This window comes from Pongo abelii, chromosome 18 (genome assembly GCF_028885655.2).
Source record: "Pongo abelii isolate AG06213 chromosome 18, NHGRI_mPonAbe1-v2.0_pri, whole genome shotgun sequence".
Lineage (NCBI taxonomy): Eukaryota > Metazoa > Chordata > Mammalia > Primates > Hominidae > Pongo > Pongo abelii.
In genome coordinates, this window is record NC_072003.2 from 70,862,829 (window position 1) to 70,887,614 (window position 24,786).

Genomic DNA, 24,786 nt, shown 5'->3' on the forward strand with positions numbered 1-24,786 from the left:
CTGAGGGGTCCTCTACTGACCTGCCCCTGTCAAAAACGCCCAGGTCTTTCAGGACGAGGAAAGACAGATTGGAGGCGATGGAGGAGAATGACATTTCAGTGCTATGCAGGGACCTGGTGTGGATTCTGGACCAGAGAAAGGCCTTGAGTAGAAAAACTGGTGGCACCTGAATAAACTCTGTAGCTTGGTCATAGTATTGTAGCAACGCTCATTTCTTTGCTTTGAGAATATCCCAGCTGTTAAGATGGAAGATGTTGACATTAGAGGCAGCTGTGTGAAGGGCACGTGGGAACTCGGTGTATCTTTACAACTCTTCTATAAATCTAATGTTATTTCAGACGCAAAAATTTCAAAACCAGAATTCAAAAACCAGGCCTGTTTTACAAATCTTTAATTAGGGCTGGGCACGGTGGCTCACGCCTGTAATCCCAACACTTTGGGAGGCCGAGGTGGGCCGATCATGAGGTCAGGAGATTGGGACCATTCTGGCCAACATGGTGAAACCCTGTCTCTACTAAAAATACAAAAATTAGCCAGGTGTGGTGGTGTGTGCTTATAGTCCCAGCTGCTTGGGAGACTGAGGCCGGGAAGTCACTTGAACCTGGGAGGTGGAGGTTGCAGTGAGCTGAGATGGCACCACTGCACTCCAGGCTGGTGACAGAGGGAGACTCTGTCTAAAAAAAAATAATAAAATAATAATAAAAATCTTTAATTCATTTAGAAGAAAAGGAAGTAAAAGTGCAAGCGCCATCTCTGCTCCCCATTCACTCCTATCCTCCCTCCCAAGGACAGCGACCCTTAGGAGCTGCTGTTTCTCCCAGACCTCTAAGTGCACGTGATCAGTTTTATTCAAAGTCTTAAAAAGCGTTTTTGACTCCCATTCTGATCATACGCCTTAGAAGCTTCCAACCTTTTAGCTTTCCTGCAACAATTTTCCAAATAAGTTTCTTTTCAGACGTATTTTGGCTCTTCCATAAGACTTATTTAAGAGCAGCGTTTGGCCAGCGCTTAATTTTATTTCCACTCATACCTCCAACCCACCCAGGTCCCATTTATATTGCCACTGCCCTTGCCAGTCTTTCTAAAGCCTCCCAAATTAGCATCATCTGAGAATTTAATTAACTTGCTGTTTACTAACCCTCTCCTTTCAAGATAATTAATGAGGATGTTAAGTGACACTGGGCCTGACATTGCTCCCAACTGCACCTGAGCAGGCACCTCCCCGCGCAGAGCCTGGCAGGGTCGAGCTCCTGCCTTTGTCTACCCTTCAGCCAGCGTCTGGGCTGCATGGCCATGCTGGGTGCAGGCGGCGATGGCACATGTTTGCTGAAAATCAGCCTTTCCTGCCTTGCCTTTTATCCTCCCGTTTTCTGCTTTGTTAATTAAAAAGCCTCATTTTACTTAGAATGGAATGCTTATTTTTTATGTTATTCCCTAGACAGCGTCTACATTACCGAGCTTGAAATTAAACTAGCTGAGAGAGTCCGGAGTTACAATTCCCTTTTGTTTCTAAAGTGGCAGTGTGACGTCTCCGGCATCCCTCTCCCCCTGCCCTCTGCTTTCTATTTAATCCAGGTAACTAGATGTGATTGTTGGTCTAGAATTCAGCACCGTCCACTAGAACTTTCTGTGATGATGGAAATGTTCTATGATCTGTGCTGTCCAGCGTGGTGGCCACCAGCCACACGGGGCCATTGAGCACTTGAAATGTGGCTAGTGTCACCGAGGGATTGAACTTTTCATTTTATTTAACTTAATTTAAATTTAAATAGTCACATGTGGCTAGTGGCTGCTATATTGGCCAGCCTCTGTGAGTGATCTTTTATCTGCCCTGGGTTATCCGTGGAAGGTTTGAAATGCCCAGCCGTTTCCAAACCTTCCCCAACACGTTGTTTCTCTGACCAAGAAGGTAAACTGATTTCGCCACTGCATTCAGCAAGCCCTAATTAGGAAGGTAAGTTTTCCGAAGGAAAAAGATGTTACTTTCTAAATCCAAATGTAAATGACTTGGATTATCCGTGTCACTGAGCACTTCATTCATGCAGATAATTGAGAATTGACAGTGTCCTTTTCCCTCAATTACTTCCTGATAGTTCCATGTGTTACAATGGGGGAAACATGGAGCTGTTTCTAAATAGCTATGTTAATGTCCTCATTAATTTTACCTTTTTCTACCAACTAACAAATATTAACTCCTGTGGCAGAATTAAGCTGGCTTCCCTTGTGAAGCTACACCCATTCTCAACTCCCTTACTGCCCGAGTCTGGTGAAGCTGAGCTTCTCACCTTCTGTTTTGCAGTATGCAACCCAGGCAGCAACATGACGTTTTGCAGGGGGATCTTTGTGCTGGGTTATTCACAGAGTAGCACAGCATGGGCTGACAAACCCCAGCCGAGGACTGGTAGATCCCAGGGTTGACTTCTGTGACTCCTACTTGCCAGCCACATTCTCTTTCACATTCGGACCCAGGGATTGCAAACCCAGATGCCTGCAGGGGCCATACAGGTATCAGAAGTGGGTAACTGGTGTGGGGCTGGAGGGCTCCTGCACCATCTTTTCTAGGTAATTGCTGACATGAGGGAATGCACAGCCAGAAACCCTGTTTTTTTTTTTTTTTTTAATGTCTAAAGAGGCAAAAAATCTTGATTGTATGGGAAATTGGCAGATTTTTAAATGTTCACCATTAATTAAGCATTTTTAAAAACTCCCGAGAGTTATGAAGCTCCCACCTGCAGGCTTCCCAGCCACTGCCAATTTGCCATCTCTAGATTATCTCTCTCCTGTGTCCATTAAACAGAGGAGAAAGCCATCTGCCATGCCGCCATCCACTGCCTAATGTCTCAAGGTGCTTGTGAGAATCATTTGAGCTGTGTAATGGCCAAACCCTTTGAAATCTATGCAGGACTATGTACATGTAAGATGATGTTATTGAGAAAACACTTAAATACTTCATTTTTCTGAATCCATATTTCCTGACCACTTGTTCGTAGATGTCAGGATCCAAGATTCTTGGATGTCCTAGCATCTGCTTTTAAGAGCATCTTAGGAAGGAAGCAAGAGCATGGCATGACACAGGGATGATAATGACCTGATTTTTCACCTTCTCATTTTTTCCTCCCTGGCTGTTTAAAACTGGATTGTTTTCAGCTACTGGAAGGTGTAGACTCAGAAGGCTACGTTTTTGTTGTTGTTAGTAATTCCATCACTAGGTTTGTTCAAAGTGGCGTCAGTTACAGGTATTGTTAAGCTCTGAATAAATGTATAACCTTAACCCTTATTCCTGTGGTGTTATTTACCTTGATTGTAGAGTGAGATGCAGAACCTGAGAACCAGTGCCCCATGACTGAGCACACTGACGAGGAAGTTATGTTCTAAAGCCTTGAAAACAAGGAGTGAAGTTGAATTGTTCTGAATTCATTTCGTAATTCAAAGTTAAATGGCTCTTAAATAGGTGTTGACTTTCACGTTGAAACAGCTTATTTGCATATGAAGTTTGCAAGCCTGGCTTTTTATTTTTTATTTATTTTTTTTTTGAGACAGGGTGTCACTTTGTCACCCAGGATAGAGTGCAGTGGCACGATCTCGGCTCACTGCAGCCTCAACTTCCTAGGGTCAAGTGATCCTCCTGCCTCAGCCCTCCAAGTAGCTGGGACTGCAGGTGCACGCCACCATCCCCAGCTAATTTTTGTATTTTTTTGTAGAAACAGGGTTTCACCATGTTGCCCAGGCTGGTCTCGAACTCCTGAGCTCAAGCAATCCTCCCACCTCAGCCTCCCAAAGTGCTGGGATTATACTGCACCCAGCCTGAGCCTGGCTCTTAACTTGAGTTTTGAAAATTTTAAGAAACTTATTTTGCTTATCAAAGAGTGTGTGTGAGAGGGTGTGTGTGTGTGAAAGATAATGTATGTGTTCCCTTTATTGAGAGCAGGCGCGTGATTTTTCTAAATGATTGTATAAATTTGTTACGAAGTTTTAGGTCAGGGAACAGCATATCACTGCCAGAGGAGGGAATACAGCCAGCCATTTGTCTTCATAAATAAAGTTTTATTGGAACACGGTCATGCCTATTCTTTTATGTGCTACCGTGGCAGAATTGAGTAGTCGAGACAGAGATGGTACGGGCCTTAAAAACCTAAGCTTTTTTACCCTCTGAATATTTACAGAAAAAGTTTTCTGACCCCTTGCCTAAATTTTAGAAACGTGCCTTCCAAGAGGCTGTATTCTTATGAATTCTAGGGAAACTGGGACTAAGACATTATTCTCCCCAAACCGTTCTTCATGCAGTTGTTGTCAGCTCAGTGGGCTCTGGCTTATTTCTGTGATTGTAAGAATTTGCTTATTAGATGTTGAATGCAATGGCCCTGGTTTCATGGTAACTAAACCTGCATCCGCTTCTCGCTAATGTACTGCTAGTCATTTTATTCAGCAGACTGAGTAGCTTTCGCCGTTTCTATGGGAAGGACAGTGCTCATTAGTGGATGTGCTCAGCCTTCAGTTTAGCTAAAATCTGAATGCTTTCTCAACCTGAAACAGTGAGTATTATTCTAAATGTTAAGTAATATGGCTCTTTACAAAGACAAAGTGTTTCCCAGTCATTATTAGCTGCTTCATCATCATTCCTCATGATGATGCCTTGAAGTAGGTTCTCGTATCGCCGTGCTGATTTTAGCACTGGAGCAGGGACGGGCGGGTAACTTGCCGAAGGTCACATAATAACAAAGCCCAATGGCAATTTGTGTCATCACATGAGTCATGTTGGCGTTGGGGATGCAGCTGGCACCAGCGGGACTGACACCCAGAGGCAAGCCAGTCCTCCTAACAGGTTCTTCCCCAGAAAAACCCGATGATTTCATTAGCAAGGTAAGTGAACGGACGATCAAGTAATTAATTCCTCTTTGTGTAGTCAGTCCTAGGACCCTGATGAAATCAGATGGCAGGGGAGGCGTCCTGAATCTTCAGGTTCCCCTTTCCACCCATTGTCATCACCTGAGCAGCTGTTTTCTTTTAATTTTGCTTTATTGTTTAAGGAAGTTCATTCATACTGATTTTCTCACTCAAGCCTCATGGCCCCTCGTGAGGTAAATGGCCCTATTCCTCATTTTACAGTGGAAGAGACAGCTCAGTGTCAGTCCTCCCTCTTCTCCACGGCTGCTCATTCCCATTCCCATGTTCTCACTGCAGAATGACGTGGTTCCTGTGTGTCAATCCCCAGGGAGGAGGGCATAGCATCCCTGCCCTCAGGAACCTTCCAGTCTCCCTAGGGGGTATGCCACATACATAAAGCCAATTACCAGCACTCAGGGCAGCAGTGCCCATAGCCGTGCTGAGAGCCCAAGACTTGGAGTTCAGAGGAGAAAGGATCGCTGCAGACAGAAAAAGGGTGGGAGGTGAGATGCTTAGAAAGGAGGATATAATTTGGAGGAGCAGGGGCTGGGCGCGGTGGCTAATGCTATAATCCCAGCACCTCAGGAGGCCACGGCAGGCGAATCACTTGAGGCCAGGAGTTTGAGACCAGCCTGGTCAACATGATGAGACCCCGTCTCTACTAAAAATACAAAAATTAGCTGGGCGTGGTAGCACGGGCCTGTGGTCCCAGCTACTCTGGAGGCAGAGGTGAGAGGATCTCTTGAGCCTGGGACTCAGAGATAGCAGTGAGCCGAGATCCTGCCACCTGCCACTGAACTCCAGCTTGGGTGACAAGAATGAGACCCCATAAAAAAAAAAAAAAAAAAAAAAGGAATTTGGAGGATCTAGCATGGACATGTGCACAGGAGGAAGTGGCCTGAGCCTGCGCCTGTGTGCATACACACAACACACACACACCCCACACACACACCACACACCCCACACACACCACACACACACACACACACACACACACACACACACACACACACACACACACACACACACACACACACACACACACACGAGACCTTTGGAAACCGAGAACCGGTAGAGCTGCTGGCTGGAGACAAGGGTGGTATAGGGGAGTAGTGGGTGATAAAGACCCTTTAGTGAAAGGCCTTTCTCACGTACAGAGAATGATGAGGATAATTTTTAGAGGTGATTGATGAACATTCATTTTGGGGAGAGATTAGAGCGTGAGGAAAGAAGCAGCAGGAATGTAGACAGACACACGGGGAATGAATGAATGAATCAAAGCCGGAAGAAAGACCATTATAAAAATACCAGTGCTACCAGAACCTGAGACTGGCTGCTGCTGTTTCCTCTGGCCTTATGCTATTATAGAGTCATCTGGAAAGGTCATCAAAAGGTTTGTGTTTTAAGACTTAAGCCTTTAAAATACCTACTAATATAAAAGCATCCATAGACTGACTAGATTAAGGCTAGCAGAGCAGGCTACTGGATTTGAGATTCCAAAGAGGCATCACTTGCCCACTGGTGTGATGGTGAGCGATTGACTGCATCTTAATACTGTAGCCCCGGGAGAAAGCACGGCCAGGTCTGTGTCCACGTGCCACTGTGCACGCGTCACATAAAAACTCCTAACATGTGTGATGTGTCCTGATGCTTTCCACCTGGCAGGGTCTGGGCAGTCCTCTGTCTAGTCCTCGCTTCCACCCACCTCCTTTGCTCCTCCCCAACTCCTACCATTTTGCTCAAATTTTCCCAGTCATTAGTTTTTTTTGAGGGGGTGGGTTAGGGGGACAGAGTCTCGCTCTGTCACCCAGGCTGGAATGCAGTGGCACGATATCGGCTCACTGTAACCTCCTCCTCCCAGGCTCAAGTGATTCTCCTGCATCAGCCTCCTGAGTTGTTGGGACTGCGGGTGCGTGCCACCACGCCTGGCTAATTTTTGTATTTTTTTGTAGAAACAGGGTTTCACCATGTTGGCCAGGCTGGTCTTGAACTCCTGACCTCAAGTGATCCGCCTGCCTCGGCCTCCCAAAGTGCTGGGATTATAGATGTGAGCCACCATGCCTGGCCAGCTTTTTTGGTGCAGTTTTCTGAAAACTTGAGTTTTACTGAAGGAAATTCCTCACAGTTCTCCAGAAGGTTTTGTAAACTATCATCTGTCTGGAATAAGATTGACGATGCTCCCCACCCTGGTCCCATGCCCCCCCAGCGCGATCATCGACCACGGCTTCTTCCTGTGTCATCACTGCTTCTTGGGCCTGCTAGTACAGTGAACTTACTGAATGTAAGCAGGGGATGTTTTGGCCAGTGTGGACTGGCCAATGAAAATTCTCCCTGTATTTTGCCACTTAAAAGTAAGTTTTAAAACGTTTTCCCGGGCCGGCCTCCCAGTCTCATTCCACTAGGAGCTGGAGAGCTGACCAACTGGGAGGCGGCATCTTTGGATCAAATTGCTTGGATGTCCCAGGGAGGGATCTTGTTGGGGGGTTGGCCGGTCAGAAGGCTGGGGATCCTGGAGTTCGGGCGTAGCTGGAGAGGGAAGGAATCACATCTGAACATGCAACTCTGACCCCATGTAGAGAATGGTCCGTTCCTCCTAGGTCCTAGAATGGAGAGTAGAAGAAGGTGAGAGCCTTAACCACGTGGGTTATATGACTTGGGGATCCAGTCAGCAGCAGTCCCTGGCAACAGTTAGATTAGGAGGACAGGAACTTCAGGAAGAAAATAAAGTTGTACATGTGATGTGTGTATTGAAAAGATGTCCCCCTCATTCTGACTCATCGGAGCCGTAGATAGTCAGGCTGTCTTATGTTCTAGGAATGCCTGTGTGGCCACTGCCTTCCAGGTATCTAAACACTTTCACACCACTCTGTTGGCTTGGGTGGACATTTTATGGTTAGAACTAAAATATGTACCACATTCTTTTTATCTGCAAAGGTGTGTGCGGTGAACACTGCCCGCACACATGCAGAATTCTGACAGCCTGAGTTACTCCCCCTGCGAGGCATCTGCGGAGTGTACTCCCTCTTCCTTTCTTCTGTGGTCTTGATCGTCTTGATGGTGCTCAGATATCTGAATCTTGCAATTATTTGTCAGTTTAATAGTAAAGGAGCATAGTGATAGTAAACCCATGTAAATAACATAGCTAGGGATGTAGAAGAAATGGAGGAATGGAATGAGGAGGACCAACTCAGTTGTCCTCTGGCTGGGGGACATTGGGGCTGATTGGTGGGGAGGGGCGAGCCCTTTTGTGATTCACATACTAAAAAAATCAAGTCACTGAATACAGCCATTTAGTGTAATTATCTGCTGTCATTAAATCTTATTTAAACAAGCAATAAATATTAGCAAACATTTTTATTCTCTTCAGCCCCCAACCTCCCATCTCAGTCATTGAGGGACAGAGAGCCCCGTGTAGAAATCAAGTGAAGCATCTGCACAAAAGAAAGGGCCGGGCATAGTGGCTCATGCCTGTAATGCCAGCACTTTGGGAGGCCTTGGTGGGTGGATCACTTGAGGTTAGGAGTTCAAGACCAGCCTGGCTAACATGATGAAACCCCGTCTCTACCAAAACTACAAAAATACAAAAATTAGCTGGGCATGGTGGCAGGCACCTGTAATCTTAGCTACTTAGGAGGCTGAGGCAGGAGAGTCACTTGAACCCAGGAGATGGAGGTTGCAGTGAGCCAAGATGGCACTACTGCACTCTAGCCTGGGCGACAGAGTGAGACTCCATCTCAAAAAGAAAAAAAAAGAGAATGCTTTGTGGTGGGCCCTGATAGGGACCACCTGGTGTTGTGGGACCCCCCCCCCCCCACACAGGCAAGGAGCCACAGTTTTAGCTCAGGTGCAATGCATAAGGCCTTCCAGGCGCAGGTGCCACCAGCCTGCCGTGGGAGATGTGCGGCATTTCAGCATGGGTCAGAGTTATCTGGGAGGGTTTCCCAGCAAGAAAAGGCACTGAGACCAGAAAGATCAGAGTTGGTGGGGAAGGTGGGAACTGACAAGAGTCTAACTGCACGTGGAATGGAGTGGAGGATTGAAATCTGAGATGGGGGAAGTGAATTTGGACTGGATTAGGTAAGTCTTGAAAGGCAAGCTAAAGACCCAGGAGTAATAATGGAGCCTTAGAAGGATTTTCTTCATTTGTTCAAACTTTCAGCCCACAGTTTTATTTATTTATTTATTTATTTATTTTGAGATGGACTCTCGCTCTGTCGCCAGGCTGGAGTGCGGTGGGTGTGATCTCAGCTCACTGCGACCTCTGCCTCCTGTGTTCAAGAGATTCTCCTGCCTCAGCCTCCCTAGTAGCTGGGATTATAGGTGCCTGCCACCACATCCGGCTAATTTTTGTATTTTTGGTAGAGATGGGGTTTTGCCATGTTGGCCAAGCTGGTCTCTAACTTCTGGCCTCAAGTGATCCACCTACCTTGGCCCCCCACAGTGCTGGGATTATAGGCGTGAGCCACTACAGTTTTTAAGTCCCTGCCATGAATCAGGAGCTGTGTTGAGAATTTAGGATAGAAATATTCAACTTGGTCCCAGCCTGTGGGATGCTGTTGACGGTGTGGCAGAGGAGCAAAGGTGGTTTGCAACATGCACAGCATAGGAGCTGCTTCCAGTGGGCTGAAGGGCCCAGAGGAGGAAGCGATGGAGCCTGGGGCTTGGGAGTAGGAGTGGCCTGTGAGCTGGGTCTCTGCATAGTGCAGGGATCTGATCTTTCTAGCTGTATATTTATTTTCTCTTAGTCTGCTGATACCTTAGAGCTTTCAAAAGACCCAGTTATTCTCGTTTTTACTTCCGTCACAATATAAGACTGTGAACTTCTGAAATTCAGTAGTGCGACCCATTTCATTATCTTTCCCAACTAACAAGATGGAGTTGTCACAAGGGCCTCTGTGTTCTTTTGGTTTTATTTTTCCCAGGGGCCTTGCATTCTGGAGCAGATGGGTGGTGGGCTAGAATAAATAGTTCCTCCTCTGAGCCAGACCTCAGTAAGAATAGTTTTCTAGCTGTATCTTGGGCATCTGGACTATTTCTGATCCAGAAAGGTCCAACTCTATGTAACGTACGAGGAGGTTATCCCTACTAGAAGCCTGCCTTGTCTAACCCCCGCTGTAAGACGGTGGTCACCAAGTAAGCTTGCCTCAGAATCGCCTAGAGGGCTTGTTAAAGGCCAGATTCCTGGCCCCATCCCTAGAGTTTCTGTCGATCTGGACAGGGTCCGAGAATTTGCACATCTGACATTCCCAGAGGGTGCTGTTGCTGTTGGTTGAGGAGCCACACTTTGAGAACTCCCTGCTCTAAACCAAGCATAAAAGGAACTGCTGGATTCTTGGTGGACCTGTCCTTAGCATGGGCCTTTCTCAACGACCTCCACAGTGGGCACCCTCCTTGAACTCTTGCAGCAGGAACAAATGCATAGCGGCCTCTGAGGAAGGGAAGATGGTGTCCCTTCCTCATAGGTTCCCCGTAGAGCCCTCTCTGGTTATCCTGGTGAGAATTCAGACTCCTGCAGTACCGGCTGGGTGCAGTTGCATTCAAGACTCTTGACTTCCCACATCCTCATCTGGAAGGAATAACCATTCTCAAGACCAAGACTTGGCCTCAGAAACTTGGACATCAGCCTCAGAGTGGCAGTTTTTGTTCCTGTCCAACTTTAGCCCCCGGCTGGCCTGCGCAACTGTCAGACTTTGAGGTTCTGCCTTGTCCTCCATCTCTCTGGCTGTTTGGTGCTAAGGCCCTTCCATGAAAGGCTCCTCAGCCCCCCATCAGCCCCTTTGTGCTCTGAAAACGGTGTCTCAAAAATGAGGGTGCTCATATTCAGGGACAGCTTGAGATCCTCTACCCCAGGGGATGCCCACAGGTCTTTGCGCTCAGGCCCATTGGAATGATTAATTGGTGTCCTCCACTCTGCCGGACAATTAAGGAAAGCAGGAAAAGGAGGGAAAAGTCTTCAGTGAGACCTAATTTGGCACCATGTTGTTTTCTGTTAATCTATTTTGTTTTCTGTCCGTCTGTCCCCAGGGACGGGTGTCTTGCTGCTTGCTGAAGCATGCATAACTAATGTCCTCATTAAGGGCTGATCTGTTTATCAGGGCCATGCGAGGAAGCCAGCCTGCCAAACCCAGGCGCAAGCTGGGGGCTGTTACCTCCCTCTGGGCCTCAGCCCCACCTCATTAAGCTGGTCCGGGCTATTGATTGGGAGCCTGTGTTTGGAAGAGTCTTACTTACTCCATGCATTATCTTGACAGATTGATCAGACCTGATTGAGAACCTCTTAAAGGAACGAACAGCTGTAATGGGAAAGTTGGACTCTGTCATCCGTTAGGATGATTCTGGGAGCAAGAAGAACAAGGCTGACATCTTGGAGCAATTGTATTTACAATTAACATGGTTGAAAACGATTGCCTCTATTGATCCCCCCTTCCTGCAATTACAGCCCCATTGTTTACATTCCAGCACTTCAGTTATAAAAAGGAAATTCAATAATTATTGCATTATTTAAAGTTAAAGTGCCACAGAGTTTGCTGGCTGCGCTTGCTGGTTGATTTAACGTTCAGTAAAATCCATGGTGAGCTCTCCATCTTGAGGCGGAACAGTATCGGCTTTTAATGAGACTTAAAAAGGGGGTGGGGAAAGGAGGGCAGAACCCAGTGCATGGGGTGTTTGTCTGAGTTATTTATGGGGGAACCCAAAAGCAGAGCTGGGAAATGAGCAGTGTCATCGTTTGCAGAACTGTGGCCCTCTCGCCACGTCCGTTCTGCATACAGCCGTCTCCTGGCCTCTTGAAGCAGACTCTTCTGTCCTTCCTCAAAGAACCATCTTTCTCATTTCACTGTCGGTCCCTTGCTTCCCTCCCGCAAGTCTGTCTCTTTCAACCTTCCAGAAAACAAATGGAATTTAAGGAGAAAAAGTTAAATGTCTGCATCAGCCAGAGTGATCGACGCCAGAAGTGTTGATTTAGAGGGAGTTTTTCTGCCTCGCCCCGTCACTTTCTCATTCTCTCTTTTAAGAGAAGAATGAAATAAAAAATCAAGCCCCTTGTACGAGGCAGAAGGCAGCCTTGTGGGTGCTGCTCACCTCCTGCTTGTGTTGCGCTGGCTGCCCTGTCTTCTCTCGTAATGAAGGTGATGAATGTATTTGTCAGCAAATAGTAGGAACTCAAGAGGAGCCCCTGGGTTTGAGCACCAAATTCATGCTCTGCAGCAACAACCAGAAAGTTCAAGAGCATGGGAGGAATTTTAAAGAGCATTTTCCTCTCGCATTTGGTTGAAATTCTTCTGTAGGCTCGGTTCCAGCAAGACATCTGGGCAGGTGCACTCGGTGGGCTGCAGAGCAAGGGAGGAAAAAATGATGCCTCATGCTTTCCCATCAAGAGCCACGCTGCCAGCGACAGCCCTGGGAAATTTTCGAGTGCAGGTGTGAAAGGGGAGAGGAAGATGAATAGAGCCAATTCTGACTTTTATGAAGTATCTGGAGCAGGCCAGTAGCGGGCAGCTGCTTCCGTGTGACTTTTTCATTAAGGAGGTGAATGCTTGTGTGCAGGCATTGCATGATTTATCAAGTGCAGTTTGCTAGAATTTAAGATACTCTTTGGGAAAAGCCAAGTGCAGAGATTTTTCATCTTGGAAATTTTCCTCCCTGCAACAGAACATCTCCATGTATTCCGACTTGGGTCCTTTTTCCGTGGCCATTGCTGTCCTGGCCAGAGCATCGGTTCTCAGAGTGTGGTCCCAGATCAGCGTCATGATGACCTGGGAGACTGTTAGAAATGCAGATTCATGGGGCTCACTCCAGACCCGCTGAATCAGAAACCCTTGGGATGGCCCCAGCGATCTAGGGTGTAGCATGCCTCCCAGGTGCTTCCGATGCACGCTCAAGTTAGAGAACCACCGAGCTGGAACACCAGTGGCATCATCCATCACCAAGCCCACCCGGCTGTACGTGCCCATCAGAAGCGATGAAGCAACATCTGGACTTACAGTAGAAAGACCATGACTGTCTCAAATATTTGGGTAGTTAGTTCTTCACATGTTCCGAAGGATTTTCACATATGTGGAAGTTTTCTCATGTGGTTTTTAGAATTGCTTTGTGTAAGACAGGGCAAGTAAAATATCTCCAGTTTACAGATGAAGTAGCACACCTGTTTTGACCAGTAGACACGTGTTTTTTTCTGCTGGATTGACTGTCATGGGATTGGAGATACAAATAAGCAAATTCTTGAGTGGATTTGGAGAATCAGGGAAGTGTCTCCCAGGCATTTCAGCCAAACTCTCCTCCCTTCCCTGCTCCTCACCCAGGATATTGGCAGACATGAGAAAGAACGTGGTCCTTGCATTTTATTACATTGGTGCCCCGATAGGCAAACAGACCCAGTAAACAATTTTTTTTTTTTTTTTTTTGGCAAGGGCATGGGCTTAAGGTTTGGATCTGGGCTCTGCCTACACCAACAGCCTGACCTTGGCAAGTTTTGCGCTTCTTGTAAGGGTGAAGGCAGCCCTGTGTGTGTTCAATATCCTCTGTCCATGTCATAATTCCTATATATCAGTTTCTTTATTGTCAACCAAGGATTGCTTTTTGGAGCCTGGGGAGGAGTGAGGGTTGGTTGTAAGGAGAGAAATATCAAATAGGTATGTTCAGTAGATGTTCGTTTCCATCCCTAATCCTGAAGATTAACTGATGAAAAATAACATTAGTAATAGCCTCATTTATTATGAAGGCTAACTGTGTATCAGACACATTTTATATGAATTATCCCATTGAATCCTCCTAGCAGTGAAATGAGGCTCTGTTATTGTCCCTGTTTTGCACACAAGGAAACTGAGACCCAACAGTGTATGTGACTTGCCCTACGTGGCACAGCTAGTGAGATTCAGAGTGAGGGTTTTCAACTGGGCTGCTTAATCTAGAGTGCCCCACAAACCATCATTATTGGCAACAGTTTGACATGGAGTTGGATGAGCACAAGCTAGAGTAGTGTGTATATGGCGGCGTATTAGTCTGTTCTCACGCTGTTAATAAAGACATACCCGAGACTGGGTAATTTTTAAAGGAAAGCGGTTTAATCGACTCACCATTCAGCATGGCTGGGGAGGCCTCAGGAAACTTACAATCATGGTGGAAAGGGGAGCAAACATGTCCTTTTTCACATGGCAGCAGGAAGAGAAGTGCAGGGTGAAGGAGTGGGGAAGCACCTTATAAAATCATCAGATCTCATGAGAACTCGCTGTCACAAGAACAGCAGCAGGGGTAGCTGCACCCATGATTCAGTTACCTCCCACCAGGTCCCTACCATGATACATGGGGATTATGGGGACTGCACTTCAAGATGAAATTTGCGTGGGGACACAGCCAAACTATATCAGGAGGCTTTTATTTTTATATGGGCACCTAAATTTGGGAAAGCTGGAAAATAGTGCTAGGGAAGAAGTACATCTTACAAATGAAGAAAGTTGCTGTTCCTGATATGATATCCTTGTGAAGAGGTGATTGTCAGATTCTGGAAGCTCTAGGTTGTTTCTGGAGAGTAGTCAGTTTGAGGTTAGCTTGGTGGGACCCACTTTGTTGTTTTATCCACCCACATACCCTCAGCTTCTGAGCTCTATGCACGCTCACTCAACCATTGTGGAAACCAGTCCTCATTTTGCTTGTGACATTATGATCTGGTAGGCCCCTTCCTCAGAGTCCTACCATGAAATAAGGAAGATGTAGGGGGTGTTCATTCACCATCATATGCATGCATAGCATTTACTATGGGTGAAGCACCTACACACACTTTTTTTTTTTTTTTTGAGACAGGGTTAATAATTTGCTCCCGTAATGGTAAAAATGCATGCCTGATAAATTTCCTCCCCATGTATAAACAGTGGCTCCACACTCCTTTCTGGAGTTCTCTTAACAGAGGGAAGTGAAATCTGTTTACATGGAGACGTCGACATTCCACAAGGATCCATGTTTGTGTTTTTCCAGTAAAGAGTCAAAGCCAAGGCAGATACAACCTATAGACAGGTATAGACTTAGTTATTTTCCTTCTAGAACTTACTGTTTTTCTCAGAGCCACTAATGTTGAGAATTTTGAATCAGGAAATGTGATTCGTGCAAGGGAAAAGATAGAGGAACGGGAAGTCTCTGCTCTGGCCTTGGATACAGAGAGTGAGCAATCATGGCTTGTTCCACGGCCTAAGGAGCCTGGCCTAGAAACCAGAAACTAGGTCAGAGCAACCCAAATGGATTGATCTAAGGGAACATTTTTACTTCCTTTTACTTTTTTCTTATAAATCATGGTTGGGGCTTCTATCTTATGGTGTCTGCAGGGATCCTACAGTGAAATAGAACTAAATTAGCATGTGTCAAGGACGAGAGCTTGAGCAGATGAAAAGCTAGCATTGAACAGAATATACATATATATTTAGGTTGACCTTCCAGGAGTCTTCCTAAAAATGTGACATTACATTTGGAACTATAACGCGATCTGACTGATTAAAAAATTAACCTCCCCCACTCCTGGTTGCATTACCCCTGGAAGGATTTTCTTTTTAATTTTAGGCATTCGAGGTGAACACCTGGGTCTGCAGAGTCTCATGTTCCAGAACCCCCTGCAGTCTGTGCAGCGTAGCTTGGCGGCTGTGGACTTGGAACTTGGACTCAAGTCTCAGGCTCTGGTCCTGTTTCCTCCACGCTCTGTGTGACCTTGCAGGAGTCATGTGGCTTCTTTGAGCTTTGGGCTCCTCCAAGGATGAAAGCCAAATGTGACCTACCTCATGGGGTTGTAATGTGAAAATTTAAAAGTGTGTGTAGGCTGGGTGCGGTGACTTACGTCTGTAATCCTAGCACTTTGGGAGGCTGAAGTGGGAGGATCGTTTGAGCCCAGGAGTTTGAGACCAGCCTGGGCAACTTGGCCAGACTCTGTCTCTACAAAAAATTTAAAAATTAGCCAGGTGTGGTGGCACGCACCTATAGTCCCAGCTACTCAGGAAGCTGAGGTGGGAGGATCACCTCAGCCTGGGGAGGTTGAGGCTGTAGTAAGCCATGATCGCACCACTGTACTCCATCCTGGATGATAGAGTGAGACCCTTTCTCAGACAAAAAAGAAAAAAAAGTATGTGTGTAGATGCCGCACCCACAGTAAATGCTCTGCATGCATATGATGGTGAATGAACACCTGCTATGTCTTCCTACTTCATCTTATCAAGTTGAGGAATTAGCACACTTACTGGTCCTCATCTTCTCCCCATCCCTCTCACCAGGTTTGTTAGTGAGATTTCATAGTCCTCTCCCTGAAAGGAGAAGCTGAAGCCGTTGCGTGCTGTGGTTGCTGTCTTTCCCGGGAGAGGGGTGCTGTAACGGGCAGCCTCTTCCATCATGGGACCTCCAGTTCAATGGACTGAGAAGAGTTACAGACAGGCTCTCCTGCCTGCCTTTGGCCTGACAGGTGTCTCAGGGGTTTTCCAGGACATTCCACCATGGGGTTTCTCCTCTGCTGGGCAGGAAGCACCTGGCATCTCCTGGAATAGCCGCCTGGCTCAGAGGGGCTGCTCTGGAAATGGAGTTGCCATGTGTGCCTGTGTGCACAGCACAGTGTGCCGAGAGGGCGGCTGTGGGTGTGTCTATAGTAACAGGTGGTACTCCTGAGGAAGCTTTGTTTGTGAATTGTGCATGTTTGTGTGTGTGTCAGAATGTACTTTGTCTGTTTCTACTTTAAAGGGGAGGCTTTGACAAAACCTGATGAATATTTTGCATTCCATGCGTGAGGAACCAGATGTTAGAAGTTTCCTATCGTTGGGGAGGAGGAGGGAGCTGGGGCCCCTCCAGATTTATAGAAATCAATGTTCTCTGACAGAAGTTGGTTAGTTTTCCCTGGCAAACAAGTAACAGGAACACATTTTTTTGATTTTCACGATGAATTATTTTCTAATAAGAGCCCTCTTTTCGTCTCTTTGACTTTCAGTGTTTGACGAGGGTGAACAGGCACAACATACTAATGGGGTAGAATCCCACAAAGTTGTGCAGTGGAGCCTCTGTTCTCTCCCTTCTTTTAAAATTATTAGTTTGCTTTTTGTGCTTGGTGTTACATGCCAGCCCCTTTATCCGAGGTGCCTCTTGTTGCAGGGAGGGCTTTGCTGTGTTATTTTCGGTGAGCCAGACCTGGAAGGGAAGGCACAGAGACAGATGGGGGCCGTGAGGTGTTTCCGTGTCAGAAGCATTGGAGTGTCATCTTCCAGCAAAACTGAGACGGGATGAACATTTTAAAACATGAGTAGCCCTAATAGGATTAGGAAGAGGTGCAAGAAAAGGTCTGTTTGACCGACGTGAGTGAGCCCTCGTATGAACCCTGGCTTCGTTTCCAGCCATAGCTGTTGACCCCCTAACGTGTGCCAAATTTCCAGTTAATCCAGATGAGGACAGTCTGTTATCCACTGCACAGCATTTGGAGGACTTGGAGATCATTGGGTTCTTTTTCTGCTCCCATTTATGACTCAAACTAGATACTTCCTTCCTTCATCATACTTCTCCAAGATTTCAGAAAGTAAATTCAATTGCCAAGCATAGATGTTTCTTTCTGTGAAAGCTACAGTACCTTTGCAGTTCTTATGATCCAGTCTTTTGCAGGTGCTATCTGTCTGTTTTTATCTATCTATCTATCTATCTAGTCTAATCTACCTATCTGTTTATCTATGTAGTCTATCTAATCTGTTTATTGAGACAGGGTCTCACTGTCAGCCAGGGTGGAGTACGCTGGTGTGATCATACTTCCCTTCAGCCTCCACCTCCCAGGATCAAGTGATCCTCCTGCCTCAGCCTCCCAAGTAGTTGAGACTACAGGCGTGTGCCACCACACTTGGCTAATTTTTTATTTCTTTTTGTAGAGACGGGGTCTCACCATGTTGCCCAGGCTGCTCTTGAACTCCTAAGCTCAAGTGATCCTCCTTCCTTGGCCTCCCAGTGTTGGGATTACAGGCGTGAGCCACCACGCCCGGCCTCCAGGTGCTTTCTAAACGAGCAAGTGAGTTGGAATGGGAGCGATCAAGGAAAAGTATAGTCAGATTTAAGGTTATAGGGAGAGGTTGACCCAACCGAGTTTGGGTAGACCCAAGTTCTCACTCTTTTTTGGTTAGCTAGGTTGACCTCGAGTTACTGGTTGGTCTCGCTTTCTCATTAGTAATTTGTGGGAAGATACTGGATTTTCTTGAGTTAGCTAGGAGGCCTCTGTGTTTTACAGTATTCCAGGAAGTATATTCTCAAAACAGAATTCAAGCCAAAGGGGGATGCCGTCATTATACCCTTCCTTATTTTCTTAGAGTTGCTGCTGACACTGCCTGCATCACCTGCAGGTTAAGTCCCTGGGGTTTGGCATATTCTGTGTGCATGTGTGTGCGCACGTGTGTGTGCGCATGCATGCAGTGTCTCGTGTTGTAGACACTTAGACTTGAACCAAAACAAACCCCCGCCAAATGGGCTCACCAGCTAGTTTTCTTTGGGTCCCCGGGTGGCATATATCCCAGCACACTACCCGCAGTTGGAGCTGTTGTTTTGTTTTCTTTTTAAAATTACACTCCTGACCCGACAAAGGAGAGTAGGTAGGAATTGTGAGCACAGAGTAAAGAAAATGGAAAAAGTAAAAACAGAACCCGGTTGCCCTCCTCCCCAGCGGGTGAGCTCTGTGATAGAGGTGGAAGGGGTTGGGGAATTCAGGATTTGCGTGGGAGAAAAATTTCCTGCCTGGCGAGGAGAGCAAGAACTCTTAAAGCAGGCAGCTCCTTTCTTGAGTGCACCACTGGGATTTGTGCCTTGGTGGATTCTTCATATATTACAGTGAATTTAATTAAATACATTGTGATCCCAATTGAGGGTATTCTAATTAGCTGGGTCAGGAACAAATTATTCTCCCTCCTCCTCCAAATGAAAACATCCACTCTCTTCTGCGGGGAAGGTATGTTCTTGGCTGGCTGACTGGCCCCGTGGAGTGCTCATGGGCCTCTTAGCACACTCCCTACCGCTGCTTTTTATTAGGCAGGTTCCAAGGCTGGGATTCTGGGGATGAGGCCAGTGCCACTTGGGAGGAAGGGAGAGAGGATCTGACCAACAGGGTCGTGGGTTGAGCCTCTCAGGGCCTAGGAAATGGCCGAGTGATGTGGAGAAGGTCACAGAGGTCAGGACCCTGCTGCTAGCTTTGGGTCTCTGTTTACTTCTGGTTGGACAACTTAAGAAATAATGACACACTTGGAAAATCTGGGGAGAGCAGGACTTGTCGCATGCAGGTAGACATCAGTAGACCCAAGCAGAAGTTTGGGTTGGGATGTTGGGTTTATGCGCAGCTGTTTCCTGGCAACCAAGATATAGTTTATTCTGGAATTTTTTTTTTTTTTTTTTTTTTTTTGAGACAGAGTTTTGCTCTGTCGCCCAGGCTGGAGTGCAGTGGCACTATCCTGGCTCACTGCAACCTCTGCCTCCCAGGTTCAAGCGATTCTCCTGCCTCAGCCTCCCAAGTAGCTGGGACTACAGGCACCCACCATTATGCCTGGCTAATTTTTATATTTTTGTAGAGACGGGGTTTCACTATGTTGGCCAGGCTGGTTTTGAACTCCTGACCTCAGGTGATCTGCCCGCCTCGGCCTCCCAAAGTCCTGGGATTATAGGCATGAGCCACTGCATCTGGCCTATTCTGGAATTTTTCAAGTGTTTTGGAGAATAAACTTGGAATACAAAGCAAGCTTGGAATTTTGAATGAATCTTGCATGAAGTTTCTAGGAGAGAACCCTAGGTGTTCACTGGACCAGGTTAGGTGGGAGCAGCCATGGCTTCATTTTCTTGTTTCCTCTTATTCTTTTCTCCACGATTTGTAATGTATGCCCAGTTTCTTGCTAAAATGGCTCTCCAAGTGGCAGACAAAAGAATTCATGGCAGTGTAAGAGATTGTAGTTTACCAACATGAGCTAGAATGTGGAGTGGATTTTGGAATATGTTTATCATATCCATTTTTTAAAGTGCAAGTCCCCGGTATGATGTGTATTTCAATCCAGGGTTTATACGGTCCTATGACCCAAGAGCCCATGGATGGATTTAAGGACAAAAGACATTTGACATCGCATTTCCATCCAACTCTTTTGGCCATGTTATTCCTCTCTTCTGGCTCAGAGATTGAAGACTCCAGCCATTTGGAATAGAACTCTCACACATCCATATTCAAATTCGATGTTTGAAATTCAGTGCCTTATTGTGAGGAAATCCTGTTTCATAGGGAGGTAGGGGGGATTGGAGGTAAGGCTTTAGTGATTCTTGATCTGATTTCATAGTTTATTCTACCTCCAAAATCTCTTGATGGAACGTATTTCTTTGAATTTCGTGGTTATTGTCTCTGCCATCTTTTATTCACTTAGTTTTAGTTGAAGCTTTAATGAATATCAGTCTTTTGGTCCTGGTGACCTAAGACAGCAGTTCTTGGCTCCCTTACAGGTTTCCAGCTCCTCAGTTTTAGGACAAACTCTTGCTGCCTGGAATATCCTGGTCCTGTTTCTGGCTTCTGAGTTCTGAGGGGCCTCGGGGAGTAGTTTGGGGGAAGGGACGTGGGCTAGTTCGTCTTCTCTCTTCACTTCTGCCTTCCTTCTCCCCAGGATTGTAACCTCCAGAAAGCACTGCCTCAGCGCATCCCATCCTCCCGACATCCTCTGAAAGGAACCTCATCACAGAGAAGGCAGTGAGGTTAAATCATTTTTTAAAAGCAGCTCAGAGGTCAGGCATGTGGCTCACGCCTGTAATCCCAGCTACTTTAGGAGACTGAGGCGGGTGGATTGCTTAAAGTCAGGAGTTCGAGACCAGCCTGGCCAACATAGTGAAACCCTGTCTCTACTAAAAATACAAAAATTAGCTAGGTGTGGTGGCTCATGCCTGTAGTCCCAGCTACTCAAGAGGCTGAGGCAGGAGAATTGCTTGAACCCAGGAGGCGGAGGTTGCAGTGAGCCAAGATTGAGCCTTTGCACTCCAGCCTGGGCAACAGAGTAAGTGAGACTCTGTCTCAAAAAAAATAAAAACAAAAACAAAAAAACCGCACACACACACACACACACACACAACAAAAATAAAAAATAAACAAAAAGCAGCTCAAATTTATCTCCAGAAAAGTAGCTTTTTATCACCAGTTGTAATTTTTCTAATAGGTAACATTGAACTCACTGGTTCTTCCAGTACTTTCTGGTTGTAGAAATTTTACTTTGTCCAAGGCGCCGCATATGAGTGTATGAATCACCCATTTTGGGGGCAGAAGGGATTGCTCTCTCTTGGTGCCTGTGAAGCTCATCCCATTCTTATGTACAAGTTGGCAAGATTTCCTGTGGGATACTTTAGCCAGTTTATGTGATTGAGGGCTTCAACCCCCTTCCCATGAGTTTTCTGTGACATTTAATTGGTGCGTTTATGTTTCCTCTTCCAGCAAAGTACAAACATGCTTCTGGATTTTTCACACGTGATCAGTGAACACAGGACGTGTGCATGTCAGTACGTGAGCCTCAGGGCAGTGTCCCTCGATAGGAAGCACTCACAGGGCCACTCTGGTATTTTCAGGATTGCGTGGAGTGCAGGGCATTCTGACCATTCTAGCTTGTCAGTGTCTTGCATTCTAAGCTGGACAGGGATGAGACATCCAAGCAGGACTGGAAACCATTATCCCGGCATAGACATCAGACAGAAGCAATGTGGGTCAGAAAGGAGACAAGCAACGTGGGCAGTTCCGAGACATTTGTTGTGTGCCTGCCATGGCTCCATGGGCCAGGCTTGGCTGACTGGGCTGGGGGTTGGGGACAGGTGGTGAGGAGGAAAAAGGAAGGACACATAATCACAGGAGCACATAAAGCACTCACATGACCTGAATTTCCTCCTTCAAAAGGATGCTGGGTACATGGCTGGAGGAGACAAGCCTCAGGTTCTACATCTCTCTCTCCCGCTAACTAACTGGGTTACCTTGGGTTAGTCATTTAAGCTTTTGGGGAGTGTTTCCCTTGCTTCATGTGTACCCAATAGAAGAATTCCCTCTTCCCCTAAAATGAATCATTGGAATGAAGGAGACGGCCTTTCTACACCAGGTGCACATTCATTCTCTGTTAGTCAAAAAGGGTCCATAGCTATCATTACATTCCCAGGAGACTCAGAAACATTGTGAGTTTTGTTCTTGGGTCGTCTTTAAGTATTCCTAGCCACAGAAGCCTGGGGTGTGCCACCTGTCTGCATGACCTCTTCTGTTCTGATACCCCAGACATGAATCCTGTCTGTGACTGCCTCCTGGAGGCTCTTAGGCTGCCATGCTCTGGGATCAATACTGTGTCTACTAAGTACAACAGAGGACGTAATTTGGACCATCTGACCATCTGATACACCAGCTGACCAATGATATTGGCCGATGATAAGCCAGGTGACTTTGAGATATTGACAGGGAACTAGTCTGGAGAAATTTATTTTTCTGGCATTTTTTAATCTAGGGGAAAACCTAATTTGGGGTTCTCCCAGTAGACTGTGGTTTTAAATGCAAAAACTGGAGTTGTCTTGTGAAAAAGCCAGATACCAGCTCTGGCTCCATGTTCCTGACCTAGGGTGCTATACAGGCAGGGTGACCAGAGGCTATTACCTGAAGCAGCGGTTGGCTTAACTTTTCCTGTCGTAATTTAGTACATTTCTATAGTAATAATCTAGACTTTGTGGACTATACCATCTCTGTCACAACTGTTCAACTCTGATGTTTCAAAAACATCCATAGACAGTATGTAAATCAATGGACATGGCTGTGTTCCAATAAAACTTTATTTACAAAAACAGGCAGTGGGTTGAATTTGGCACGTGGGCCATAGTTTGCCAACCCCTGATCTAACAAGAGCAGGACACTTTAGAGAACAAAAGAGGAAACCTTTAACCTTGTGCCAGGAAAGCCGGTGTTGCACTGGGAGGGCCCATGTGATCAGGATTATCAACATTCTGAAAAGCCACATGGCTGGGGCCATTTGGGGGAGATAGGAATGGGTATCAGCTTGCTGTGTGTCTTCAAAGAACTGCTAGAGAAGGGTGCTGGGTACTCTGGGGAAAAAAAAAAAAAAAAACAACCCCTCTAAGGAATCTCACAGTTGAAGACCGCATTAGTCCATTACTGTGCTGCTAGGAAAAACTGCCTAGGACTGGGTAATTTACAAAGGAAAGAAATTGACTCACAGTTCTGCAGGGGTGGGGAGGCCTCAGGGAACTTACAATAATGGCAGAAGGGGAAGCAGGCATGTCTTTCTTCACATGGCAGCAGGAAGGAGAAGTGCTGAGTGAAGTAGGGGAAAGCCCCTTATAAAACTCAGATCTCATGAGAACTCAGTATCACAAGAACAGCATGGGGGAACCACCCCCATATTCTAATCACCTCCCACAAGGTCCTGTCCCCAACACGTGGGGATTACAGTTCAGATTAGAACTCAAGATGAGATTTTGGGCGGGGACACAGCCAAACCATATCAAAGACTGTCCTGTTTGGCTGTGGAGATGTGTCCCCTGGAGGCATGCCTCTGGCTGTGACCAGGATGGTGTGGGCTGATGCTAGGGGCGGCTTCGAGTGGCTTACCCAAGGCATGTCTTTCTCTTTTGTTACTTGCAGCACCTGCAGCAGCATGAGAGTGGTGTAGAAGGTGAGAGCTGCTACTACCACTGCGTTCTGTGCAACTACTCTACCAAGGCCAAGCTCAACCTCATCCAGCATGTGCGCTCCATGAAGCACCAGCGAAGTGAGAGCCTGCGAAAGCTGCAGCGGCTGCAGAAGGGCCTTCCGGAGGAGGACGAGGACCTGGGGCAGATCTTCACCATCCGCAGGTGCCCCTCCACAGACCCAGGTGAGTGGTCTTGCAGGCATGGGAGGCCCAGGTTGGGCCTGGGTGTTCACCTCCTTGAGACCTCCAGAGGACTTCTGTTTGAGGGAGATGTTACTGATCCAGCTGGTCCTCATGTTCCTTACTGACTTCACAGGTGAGCATTGTGTTTTGGAAGGAACATGCAGGGATTGTTGCCTGCCTGCCTTTCTGTCTTTTTTTCTTTTCTTTTCTTTCTTCTTCTTCTTTTTTTTTTTTTTTAAAGGAACTTGGCAGCACTTTTCTTGGAGCAAGGCTCAGTCTTAGGGAAGTCACAAGCTACTACCCAGGGAGCAGGCCAACAGAAGATACTCTCCTCTATTTTAAGATTCCTCCAGTACATACTTTCGCTTCAATTTATTGGTTCAAATTGACATAGCAAATGCTACATCGTGTGTCCTGCCCAGTATTAAGAGTAGACAATTTGTGGCCTCAAAGTCTGGTCTGTAAAATTGAACTTTAGAGAGGAATAAAATAAGTGCTTGTTATAAAAATTTCAGTTGTATTTGGGAGTGATTCTGGGTGGTTCTTGGGTCCATGCGGCTTGCTGCTTCAATGCGTCGAGACCTTCTAGTGGGAGCTCGCCTCGTTTCTACCTCCCCATGTCGTCTCCCTGCAGCCACCTTTTTCCCCACCTCCCTCCCTCCGCCCATGATGACTACTCCTCCCATAGGGACTTCATTGGGTAGAATCACCTCCTCTTTTCTATTTTTTCAATTTTCCAGTCTCTTGCTCTCAACTTAGACGCACAAGACAGTCACTCACCTCTTTAGATACCAAAACTTTCCAAGAAAAGCTCTCCTTTCATCCTGGGCCCCACACTGTCTCTACAACAGAATCTTCCAGATTCTTGAGAGAACCCTCTGAACTGCTCACCTCTATTCCATGTCTCAACCTCCTACAACCCATTTCCTCTGTCACCAAGCCACTCTTGGGAGGGCGCCGCTGATCTTTGATTGACACAGCCCAGGACCCACTGGGCCTGACCGTTTTCTTTCTGCCATGTTTGAAATTGTTGCCCAGCCCTTTCTTGAAGCTC

The 24,786-nt window shown here is 46.5% G+C and overlaps 1 protein-coding gene across 4 annotated transcripts in view; it reads left to right on the plus strand.

Moving 5' to 3' along the window:
* ZFHX3 (zinc finger homeobox 3) overlaps positions 1–24,786 on the plus strand; it is a 273,572-nt gene that overhangs the window by 144,726 nt on the left and 104,060 nt on the right. For all 4 annotated transcript variants that reach the window (XM_054535056.2, XM_054535057.2, XM_024233388.3 and 1 more), the window contains one exon: positions 23,501–23,732. In XM_054535056.2, coding sequence (XP_054391031.1) covers positions 23,501–23,732 — 232 coding nt within the window. The remainder of the gene's footprint in view (positions 1–23,500; positions 23,733–24,786) is intronic.